At 46.1% G+C, this 12,207-nt stretch overlaps 2 protein-coding genes across 2 annotated transcripts in view; one reads left to right on the top strand and one right to left on the bottom strand.

The window, feature by feature from the left end:
* CHAD (chondroadherin) overlaps window positions 1–12,207 on the bottom strand; it is a 35,713-nt gene that overhangs the window by 9,637 nt on the left and 13,869 nt on the right. The window lies entirely within an intron of this gene.
* Window positions 409–12,207, top strand: part of ACSF2 (acyl-CoA synthetase family member 2) — a 31,013-nt gene continuing 19,214 nt past the window's right edge. The window contains exon 1 of the mRNA XM_020914012.2: window positions 409–687. Coding sequence (XP_020769671.1) covers window positions 560–687 — 128 coding nt within the window. The 5' untranslated portion in view covers window positions 409–559. The remainder of the gene's footprint in view (window positions 688–12,207) is intronic.

Here is a 12,207-nt window from a genome sequence, read left to right as displayed (position 1 = left end):
CTCTCCTCCAGCTGGTATCGCTGGGAACGCGGGCTCCCCAGGCTTCAGGCCTGCAACCCGGGGCGGGCGAGGAAGGGGGGCCGTGGGCCCACACGTGACCCCCCGCGCCAACACGGCTCGCGGAAGGGAGAGCGGGGGTGGCCGGGTCAGGGCGGGGGGCGGTGGCCCGGTCTGACCTCGCCGCGCAGCTGGCTGCCCCTCTACGAAATCAACAAAGTCTTGCGCCTCCAAACCCAGGCCCCTGATGGTTGGGAAGGGAAACCTGCCTTGGGCAGCGGCCGTGGACGCCCGATCCGGAGGGAAATAAGGGCAATTCTTCGAGGGTGGGGGTGGGAGGCGGAGGGCTGCGGGTCCAGGGGAAAGTGGCCCGCGAGCAGGATCTCTTCCTCCATGCCTCTCTCGGCCTCGCCTCGCCCCGCCCCGCCCGGCCCGGCCGGCACCGAGTTCTCTGAAACCCATAGGCAGAGGCGACCCTCCCGCCTCCCCGCCCGCTCCGCGCTCGCCCCGCCTCAGCGCACTTTAAAAGTTTTCTCTGGCCGGGACGCGGGCGTCGCGAGCCATGGCTGTCTACGTCGGGATGCTGCGCGTCGCGAGGCTGTGCGCCCGGAGCCCGAGGGTGCTGGGGGCCCGGGTCGGCCTCTCCCGGGTTTGGCAGGAAGCGAGGTTGTGGGGCGTCCGTCCTCTCAGGTACGCGGCCCTGGAGGAGAAGGACGGGTCAGTCCTCTGGGAGGGGGTCTTGGGGATCCTTCAGAGCCTCTCTGGGGACCGATCGCGCTCAGCCTGGGAGGTCCTCGGCTGCCCCACCTCCGGGTGGCGCACGCGAAGGAGTAGGTACTCCCCGCACCTGGCACTCAGGCAACAGGAAATGATGGCCTGGCCCACGCAGACTGGTGGCTGCAGCTGGTGGCTGTCAGGGGCCCTGCACTGACTCTGGGCTCTGATCCGGGCTTTAGGCTCTTCCGTTGGTGGGCACATTGATGACCAGAAGTGGGGCCTCTAGCAGCCTGTCCTGAGGGGGAGGGGCAAGGGCAAGGCCTGTGCTCTGTCTCCAGGACACTGCCTCTGAGCTAGACCCCTTTCACTGATAAACGTGGGGATCTCCCACCCCATGTTGTCCACCCCCGGCCACCAAGCTTTGCAGTCTCTGCTCTTCTCACCAACTGCTAACACTGCTTGGCTCCTTACTGCCGACTGGGTCTGTTTTCTTCTGTCCTCAATGCAGAGGGTGGGATGGGGGCTGGCAGGTGGAGGATGTGCTCCACTGCAGCGAAGTAAGTTCATGCAACCTCCTTGTAAGTCTGCAGTTGTGAAATTGTGTTGATTAAGCAGAACTGGGCTCCCACTGATATGATCAGTGGTGGCTTTTACCTTCAGCACCCAGCAGAGGGAGGCCTGGGCACCAGAGTCTGCCCTGCCACCCAGCTAGGCCACATACTAGGTCTGGGGTCAGGACACAGCTTTGAACACCAGGTGGAGTGTAGGCCTGGGCATGGAAAAGGGACAAGAAGCCGGAAGAGCTTTCTTGTCTGAGAGAACTGCTTGTTTAAAAAAACAAAAGGAGGAGGAGGGAAGTTGGAGGGAGACAGCAGACTCTTCTTGGGCTACAGTTCCAAGATCACAATGTTTTGAACGTGCTGGTTTCTGAAGATGGATCACCAGGCCTAATTTTCTGGGGGAACCCAGTGGCTCAAGGCACGTCAACAGATGGGATTCTGACGAAGAAAAAATTCTCCTCTAGCTTGGTCACTCACTACCTCCCAGTGCCTCTGTAGGCAAGCTCTGCCATGGCTAGCCTGTAGCCTCCAAGCCTCACCTCTGGACTTCAGGGTGCTCCTTAGACTGAGGGCTTTCCTTATTTACTCTCCAAAGAGAACATGTTTAACGATGCTAGGTCAGGCCACCTTTGGCCACATGGCATTCTTCCTGACTTTTGACTTTATGTGTAAACAAAGCAGAGCTCTTGCCTGCTGCAGGCTTACAATCACGGAGTAGGGGCACTAGGCCTAAGAGAAATGCTGACTCTATCAGGTGGAGATCCATGTATCCAGAGAAAGATTTCCTGAGCATTTGGCCTAATTCCCTTACATGCCTGTCACTCCCTTGTGCTTAATGCCTTACCTACTGACTGTGGTGCTTTAACCTGATTTTGTTCTTACCTTGCCCTTAAGAAACCCTCAAGAGTCTCAAGCATTCAACTGACATTCCTGAGAGCTTACACCATGTCAAGCACAAGGTGGATGCTGTTGCTACGAAAGCCAGAGAACCCAGTTTTCCAGGAACCTGTAGTCTAATGAGGGAGAAGATAAGTTAGCATGATTACTTCTCAGTGTTCTAGGTGCCATGGTGTGAAAAGCTCCCGGACTTCTGTACTTTACTGTTTCTGATCTGGTCACATACAACCTGCTTTCTTTCTTTCTAGGATTTGTTTGTTTATTTTTTGACTGTACTGGGTCTTCATTGCTGCACACGGGCTTTCTCTAGTTGCAACAAGTCGGGGCTACTCTCTAGTTGCAGTGTGGCGGGCTTCCCATTGTGGTGGCTTCTTTTATTGGCCAGAGCACAGGCTGTCGGCTCATGGGCTTCAGTAGTTGCAACACATGGGCTCGGTAGTTGTGAGTCACAGAGTCTAGAACACAGGCTCAGTAGATGTGGCGCACAGGCTTAGTTGCTCCATCGCATGTGGAATCTTCCCGGACCAGGGATCGAACCGGTGTCTCCTGCATTTCAAGACCGATTCTTAACCACTGGACCGCCAGGGAAACCCTAGCCTGCTTTCTTGCTGACCAACACCCCATGCCTGTTACTTATCAGATCCCCAGTTTCACCTGTTAGGAAAAAGTAAGAACTTTGAAGCTAGACTGCTTTGGGTTCTAGCCCTGGCTCTTCTACCTACTTGCTACATGACCTTAAGTACACGACCTAACCTCGGAGCCTTTGTGGAGTTTGTCACTAATGCTACTGCTTGCTGGACTGACAAAGGCTTGCTCTTCTCAGTCTTTGCTTTGGGGCAGGGTTGGTCCCTGAGAACCTCCAGATGGGTTCTGTGTAGAAATTTCAAGTGATTTGAAGGTAAGAGAGGAGTCCGTCAAGAAAGTGTCCTCTTGCTTGCATCTGGTTCTCTCTCATGGCCAATTACCAAGATGTCAGCCTCTGCCAGGCCCAAGTCTAGCCCTTGGATCTGCTGGACAGTCCCCTATCCACCCAAGTCAGGGCTGTCCAGAGTCTTTTTTCCAGAAGGAAAGAAGAAACTGTCCGTTGCTCTCCAAACCTCCTGAACTACCAACCCCTTCCCCTTGTCTACACACCTGCTTCCCCAGGGAAGGCAGATGGTCTAATTTGGAGATTCAGGAACCCATGGAGGGCAGAATTGATTGCTGATTCCTGGTGAACCTATGATAATCAGGTTTCCTTCAGACCTCTAAAGCTGGCCTGGGGCTGCCTGAGAGGCAGCTGCATCTGGGGTGTTGGAAGCACTCAGAGGTGGTGAAGACAGAGAGAACCATGGCTCAAGCCTCTCAGAATTGGGTGTGACCCTCACCGGGGGTGGCAGAGTGTCTCCAGTGACTCAGTGCTGGTGGCTGGGGCAAGGGTGTGAGTGGACTTCATGGAACACCTTCTAGACGGATGACTGTAATCAGGTGGGACTGGTAGTGAAAGCTATAAAATGATGTCCCTGTATCAGGGGATTATATTAAGCTAGGAATTATTTTGGGTAGAAATCAATATACAAAAATATGCTTTTCTCATAATCTACCAAAGATGATTAATAAAGTATTTGGTAATGATATCCCTACTCATTACTCCAGTCTAAATGTAATAATAGAAAATAAACTATAAACTGGGACATTGGACATTGTAATCAGTGAATGGTACACAATGGTTTTAGTTACCTCTCCTGCCTTGCATGCAATCGGTATGCAATCTACTGTGGAGGTGCAGTGAGGGATACAAGGATGAGTAAACTTGTTTCCAGAGACTTCTTTGCCTAAAAGGGATCTGCAGATAAGGATCGCAGAACCACTGATTCAAGGCAGTAAGGGTGCTCAATCAAAGCAGGGAAGAATCTGATAGGTGGGAATGGGATTAGGTTAGACTTCCTAAAGAAGTTGGAATCTGAGTCTTATCCCTCCAGTAACAGGGCTGTGGTTTGAAGGATGAAGCCTATATACTTGTATAAACCCTTGCCTGGCCTTGAACTCTTTAATCCCTGGGTATGAAGCCCTCCCAACATCCCCCACATTGTTTATTTATTCAATCTACAAAGACTTTGGAACCAGACAGATCTGAGTTCAAAAGAATCACTTTCTAGCTTGGGACCAAGTTGAACTTAAGACTTTTGTGTAAGTTTTGTTTTGTACTTGTTGTGAGAATTAAATGAGGTCACATAAGAAAATTCATAACCCGCAGCCTGGCGCTAAGATTTTCAGCCCACTGCATTGATGAGACTATGATACAGATAATACTTATGAAAACAGTGGCTTTGCACATTCCTACAATGACCCCAAGACCCACAGGTTAGAGCCTTGCCTGGAGAGTAGGAGGAAGACAGTTCTAGCAGAGGCAACTGCTTGAATCAAGCTGTGGCTGCTCTGTGTTGGCAGACCTATCCATGCTTATTGCTGAGTGTTAGTATAAAGGGCTGCTTTCCCCACCTCCAATTATAAGCTGAACAAACCAAAGTACAGAATATAGTTTCATCACTTGAAGGGGCCTTGCTAGAGGACTGTCCTGATAAATGACAGGTACCACTAACTCTGCCAAGTGCCTCTCCCTTTAGAAATAAACAATGCTGTTTTTCTAGTTTAGAATTCATGTTCTGTGAATCTCATTAGCATGTATGTGTTTTTCAGTTTAGCAGTCAGGTGACAGGAAAGCAAACACAGCCTTACCACTTCTAGTTCAATATGGCTTTAGGCAAGTCCCTCAACCTTTCTGGACCATGGCTTCTTTGTAAAATAGACCACTTGGACAAGAAGCACTCTGCAATATTTCTGTAGACATTTTGTGATTTCCAGGGAGGCTGGGCTTTGAGCGTTGGATCCCTGAATCCATGAGGGCTGTGGTCGAAGTCTGAAGCCTTAATACTTATATGAAATCTTAGTTGTGCTTGAACCTTTATGAACTCATCCTAACCTCTGGACTCTCTGGTTTTCTCTAGTTCTCTGTGAGTGAACAGAAAACATTGAGGGTTTTGACCCTAGAAAGCAAAGATCTACACCTTGTATGTGGGGTTTTCCTGGTGGCTCAGATGGTAAAGAATCTGCCTGCAATGCAGGAGACATTGGTTTGATCCCTGGGTTGGAAAGATACCCTGGAGAAGGAAATGGCTACCCACTCCAGTATTTTTGCCTGGAGAATTCCATGGACAGAGAAGACTAGTGGACTACAGTCCATGGGATCATAAAGAGTTCAGCATGACTGAGTAACTAACACTTCCACTTTCTTTTTCAAACCGTGTATGTACCTTAGTGATACCACCAAGGGCAAGTGTTCTGAATCAGCCTTCACCCTTGACTTCTGTCTGCTTTCCCCAGTAGCTTGGAACAGTGGCCCAATGGAAAATCTGCAGCATAGATGCTTCCCATCCCCGAGTATTTCAGGCTTTCGAAAATGCCCTCTGTCTTCTTGAGTTCACTGGACTCAAATAATAATTTCATGTTTACTTTCTCTACGTACACACAAACACGCATACACTATCAGTTTTATTCAAGTTAAAAATGGCACCAATATAGAGTGCCCTGCTCAAAACCTTTATTGTAGCTCTTACCACCCTGGGGTTCTTTGTAGTCTGTATTCTTTGTAAGCTGTGGACTCCATCAGGAAGGTTATGTTGGGTGGTGGAAAGATCATGGGACATTATGGTATAATGCAACTGTAAAATGTACCAATCATAAGTGTGCAGTTTGATGAATATTAACAAATGTATACACCCATTACTCAACACCCCAAGATATAAAACTTGTCCATAACTGTAAAACACTGCTATTCAGTAGAAATATAACGTGAGCCACATATGGAATGTTATGTTTTTCAGTAGGCATATTTTAAAAGGTAATAAGAAATAGGCAATAAGTTTAATGATATATTTTCTTTAACTTAGTATAGCCAAAGTATCATTTCAGCATGCAATCATCATGTAGAAATTGCTAAGGAGGTATTTGATATTCTTTATTTCATGAAGTCTTCTGAATCTTGTGTGTATTTAACACTCATAGAATGCTTCAATTCTAAGCAAGACTAGTCATGCTTTGAGTGTTGCAGAGCCCCATGTGAGTGGGCTGCCATAAAGCTGCCACAGCACACCTCTAGAAATTTCTCTAGTGCCTCTTTCTAGTCAGTTCCCTCCCCTAACCAGAGATTATCACTATTCTGATTCCTAATCTCTGTAGATTAATTTTGTCTATTCTTGAATCTTAGAATGTATACTCTTGTGTCTAGTTTCTTTTGTTCAAAAACCAAGGGTTGCTTTGGGGAGAAGCGACCTATTGATCTTGACAAAAAAAATTCATGAAAGAGTGTGTTATACATCAAACAGTTTAGCTTTCCTTCATAACCATGGGGGAAAGGACATGATCTCCTGTGCCCAATATTTCACCTCTTGGGTGTAGCAACAACAGAAAGGTAGGCTGAGAAGTGGGGTCCTCAGAATAGGTGTAACAAATGTGTCCAGGGACTGTCCCAGCAGAGAGTGGTGGAGACAGTGTGACTTCTAGGCCCACTGAACTGGGCAGCCCAGTTACACTTTGTGGTCCTCAATATTTTATCATCTAAGAACTGTTTTTTTAAATTAAACATTTTATTTTGAGATAATTGTACATTCACATGCAGTTGTAAGAAATAACATAAACAGATCTCATAGAGTTTCCCCCAGTGATAACATCTTACAAAACACAGTTCAGTATCACAGCCAGGATATTCACACTGATACAGTGTCACCACCACAAGGATCCTTCAGGTTTCTCTGTTATGGCCACACCTACTTCTTTCCCACTTCCACCCCTCCTTAGGGCCTCTCACAGTCTGTTTTCTGTTCTCCATTAATTGGATTTTGTCATTTCAAGAGGTTATGTAATGGAGTCATACAGTATACAGTATTTTGAGACTGGTTTTTTCACTCAGCATTATTTCTGGAGATTCATTCAGGTTGTTTTGTGTATCAGTAGTTCCTTTTTTAATTGTTAAATAGTACTCTTTGATATGGATGCACAGTTGGTTTAACCATTCACCCATGGTGGCTCAGATGGTAAATCATCTGCCTACAGTGCAGGAGACCTGGGTTTGATCCTTGGGTGGGGAAGATCCTCTGGAGAAGGAAATGGTAACCCACTCCAGTACTCTTGCCTGGAAAATCCCATGGGAGGAGCCTGGTAGGCTACAGTCCATGGGGTCGCAAAGAATCGGACACGACTGAGCGACTTGACTTCACTTCATTGATGGACATTTGGGGTGTTTCCAGTTTTTTCAAATAAGGCTGCTATATGCATTCGTGTACAGGTTTTTGTGTGATTGTAAATAAGTCTTTGTTTCTCTGGGAACATAATTGCTTATAGTTCTCCTCAGTATCCTCAGGAGGTTGGTTCCAGGACCAATGGAACTGTACAACTGTACCATTTTACATTCTCACCAACAATATATGAGTGATCAGCATCCTCATCAGTATTTGGTATTGTCACTGTTTTTAATTTTTGTTATTCTGATAGGTGTATAGTGATATCTTACTGTGTTTTTAATATGCATTTCCTAATGGCTAATGATATTGAATAACTTTTCATGTGCTTATTTGCACCTGTATATCCTTTTTGGTGACATACCTCTTTATGTCTTTTGCCCATTTTCTAGTTGAACTGTTTGGTTTTTTTACTATTGAATTTTCAGAGTTCTTTATGCATTCTGGATACTAGTCCTTTGTCGGATACGTGGCTTTTGCAAATATTTTCTCCCACTCGGTAGCTCATCCTGTTGTCCTCTTTAACAGGATCTTTCACAGAGCGGAAATTTTTGAGTTTGCTGAAATTAGTTTATTAAGTTTATGGATTGTGCATATAGTGTCAAGTTTAAAAATTTATTGCCTAGCCCTAGATCCTGAAGTTCTGCTCCCATGTTTTTCTGTAGATTTTAAAAAATATTTTTTAATTTATTTGTTTACTTATTTTTGGCCTCACTGGGGCTTTGTGGCTGTATGTGCACTTTCTCTCGTTGCGGCGATCGGGAGCTACTGTTCTGGTTGTGATGTGTCATCTTCTTATTGCGGTGGTTCCTCTTGTTGCAGAGCGCAGGCTCTAGGCGCACAAGCTTCAGTATTTGCAACATGTGGGCTCAGTAGTTGCGGTATGCAGCTCAGCAGCTGTGGCTCGAGGGTCCTAGAGCACGCAGGCTTCATTAGTTGTGATGCACAGGCTTAGTAGCTCTGTGGCATGTGGGATCTTCCTAGGCCAGGGATTGAACTGGTGTCCCGTGCATTGGGGCGGATTCCTATCCACTGTACTAGCAGGGAAATCTGCCTGTTGGGTCTTCGTTGCGGCACACAGACTTCTCTCTAGTTGTGGTAGACTGGCTCAACAGTTGCAGTGCATGGGCTTAATTCCCCCACCAGGGCTCAAATCCACATCCCCTGCATTGGAAGGCAGATTCTTAACCACTGGACTACCAGGAAGTCCCTCTAAATGTTTTTCAGTTTTAATGTTTTACATGTAAGTCTGTGATCTATTTTGAAGGGTGTTTTTCCCTTAAGAGACAGGTTGAAATTCCTATTTTTTGCTAAGGACCTTTTAACATTATAGTCATTCTTGTGCTTTTGGTGGCCACTGTACAGTAATTTAGGCCATCAATTAAGAAAATGACCATTCACTAGTGCTCTTTGGATTTTTATCTGTCACAACAGCATCTTCATTTTCTTAAACACTAGGTTGCATGTTGTAGCTGGTATAAATGTGGCACTCATCTTCATGGGTACATAAAAATTTTAACTTTCTTTCAGGATAAAAATAGATACTACAGGTTAAAAGTTGTCCCCTCCTTCACAAGCATCTGCCATCTCTACTCCCAGATCAACCACCAGCCTAGTGTCTTTCTGCAAATAGCGAAAGGAGCCCCTCTACACCTGTGAGAATGCAGCCCCATGGTGTGGGGGTCAGTCGAGGGGCTGCTGGGTTGAATAATGAATCTTGGGGTGATGAGCAGGGGAGATGGAAGAGGAGAGTCTGCCTCTCATTTGCCATGAGCTAGAAGATGTACTGGCACATTCAGCTGGAACTGTGTTTCCCACAACGGTGAGTATATTGATTAAGGACTGAGGCTTGCCCAGGAGGATACCACATGAACGTCACGGGCAGCTTGGGGCCCTTCTTGATTGCATTAAAGTTCATCTTGTCCCCCCCCAAAAAAAGTTCATCTTGTCCTAGCCCTTCACACAACAGGCCCAGTGGATCATTCTGTCCCTGCCAGCAAATTGTTCCATCTTTTGAATGTTGAAGTACCCCTTTTTAGAAGATTACCAATTTTTCTTCTTAAAAATTTCACATGGAAAAAAATTTTTTTAACACAATCATATGATCAAATAACAAGCTCCTGTGTACCTAGCACTCCAAATTAAAATATAGCCATACTTGTTACACAAAACTATAAATAAATATCATGAATCAAGTTGATGTTTGTTTTGTAAGCCTCCTCCTACTAACCCCTCACCAGAGGACTACTGTCATAAATTTAACATATGTCATGTCAGAGCACGTTTTTTGCTTTTAACATGTCTCTTGAATCCATAAACAGAATAGCTTTATCATTTGTAAAGCACTTAGAATGATAAATCATTTTTATAAATGTTTATCATTTGTAAAGCACTTAGAATCATGTCAAGCAAGCAATAAGTGCTCTTTGTTTTTTATCCATAAACAATACTTATGCTTTAGTAATTTTAGCAAAAATTATATCACCGTGCCCTTCCTTTTTCACCCAAAAGTATATTTTGAGATCTGTTTACACCAACACCTATAGATATAGATAATTCTTTTTACCTGATATTTACAAATCCAGTATATGACAACATCTCCAGAAGGGCAATTCCCACGTTAGAGGGTTGGCATTTTCAACTTTTCTAGAAAATACTCTGGAGAGGCTGTGCTGCTGTGACCACAGTTGTTTCCCCACAGCCTCGTAAATACTTAGTATTCCTGAACGAGAACGTGTTTGCCACTCTGGTGGGGGAGCTAAAGTGTTCTTACTGTGGGTTGATTTACGTTTCTCTGATTACCAGTGAGATTGGGTGTCTTTTGAAATGTATTCTGTGAATATTCACATTCTTTGCCCATTTATTGTGTTAGATTACTTGTCCTTATTGATTTGGGGGATTTTTTTCCCCCTTTAATACAGACTAAATGCCAATCTTTTGTCTCTTATATATAAAATGAAATTTGTAAACCCAGGCAGTTGCTGTCTTTTAGCTTTGTTGATGATTTATGTTTTTCTTAGAGCGCAGGGACCCGACTGGCATGAAATGTCTGTGAGGGGAGGGGCAGAAGCCAGTCCATGACTTGAAACAGAAGCAGATTATTTATTAAAGCCTTCTTGCTGGTGACTGGCGTGGCACCTTGCCCAGGGCAACAGTGGTCGGCCTCAGTGCTGGGGCTGTGTCCATGGGCCCCTCACATCTAGTCACCATGCCTCCCTGGTCGCTTCTGAAAGGACTAAGAGGACCTGCCCAAGGCCTGGGGTAATTCCAGCCTCTGATAGGGACAGGGTTCACCAGCAAGATCCTGGCCCAGATCCCAAAAACCTCTGCCCAGCAGGTAATATGTAATAAGAGGCAAAACAAACTGTTCTCCCAAGTATATCCTCGTACCTATGTACTCAGGTGGCGTGGTCATCCCTGCCTCCGTGGCTCTTTCAGGGTCCAGCTCTGCCTGTGGTCTCTGCCTGACCCTGTCAGGACCTGTGATCCTTGGGGCTTACAGAGCCTCTGGCCCTGACTTTGGTCACCTGCCTCGGAATGTCACAGAATGCTACAGTCGCTCACAGAAGTTCCCTGAGCTAGGCAGCCCGTGTTTTCTGTCCAGGTACTGCTGGAAGGCTAGGCTACACTGGCGAGGGCCAACAGCAGTGCATAGGCGACTACAACCAGGGCACTGTGCAGTTAGCGTGCAGAGCCATTGTGCTTGGTACTAGAAGTGAGCTGGAAAGATGGGTTCAGAGGCAGCAAAGAAGATGAATCAGATACCACAAGTCATGGAAAAGGGCCCGTGTGGGCTTGAGGGCTGGGAGGTGGGAGATAAGTGGGAGTGGTTCTCCATGGGCCTGTGGCACCATTAGCTTCAGGTTTGCTGCCCTAGGCCCGGTGCAGCCTCCAAGGAGGCTGTGGATGGGCTGCAGTGTAAAGAAGAGTACATACAGAAAGAGACCCAGGGTTGCCACCCACCCAGATAGGGAAACTTAAGAAAATGAATCTCTTGCCTCATTAATAAAAAATTATCCTTTTTATAGATACCTTTTTATAAACAAACACACACATATTTTTGGTCACCCTTCGAAAATAAATCACAGACATCACACTATTGATATTTCGCATCTTTGCTGATCTCTCATGGTTGTTTTGCTTTGATTTGTGACATGGACGTCGTGCTTACTGGGCACTTGCCTTCTTTCTCCTGTGCATTTGTGGCAGATTGCGCTATTTTTGTGCTTCCCGTGTCAGCGTCACTTGTCTTTTTCATGGAAAGCTGTTTGTGGTTGAATGATGAGGCTTTCTTACCACCTTTTATGGTCGCATCTTGGACAAACTGCTTAACTTCTCTCTTAGTTTCTCCAGACAGGGATATGCACACTTGGGATGATTTGCCTGACAGTGTTACAAGGGACATGCTCACTGTTTTTTCGCTTCCTTAAGTTCACTGTCCTTCAGGAAATTTACCCATCTCTGCCCTTCTTCACTGAGCATGCCCATCTTTTTCATAAATCAGAATCATTACACTCCCCACTTGTCATTAAACATCTCTACAGACATTATTGGAAATTATATTTGCAAGTGACAATTAGTTGGTGGATCCTGCTTTCCCACGGAAACAAGGCCAAAGCTTTGCCTCCAGGAAGCCACATTCTAAAGAGTAAGCAGTGTGTCCTGATCTGCTCTGTTCTGCTGAATGTAGGGAACATGCATCCATATAGGAAGCCAGTTGGCTGGGCCAGCAGTCACGGGGTAACAGGAATCGCACAGAG

This window comes from Odocoileus virginianus, chromosome 17 (genome assembly GCF_023699985.2).
Source record: "Odocoileus virginianus isolate 20LAN1187 ecotype Illinois chromosome 17, Ovbor_1.2, whole genome shotgun sequence".
Lineage (NCBI taxonomy): Eukaryota > Metazoa > Chordata > Mammalia > Artiodactyla > Cervidae > Odocoileus > Odocoileus virginianus.
Note: the sequence above shows the minus strand (reverse complement) of the source record. Positions and strands in the feature narration are given on the sequence as shown.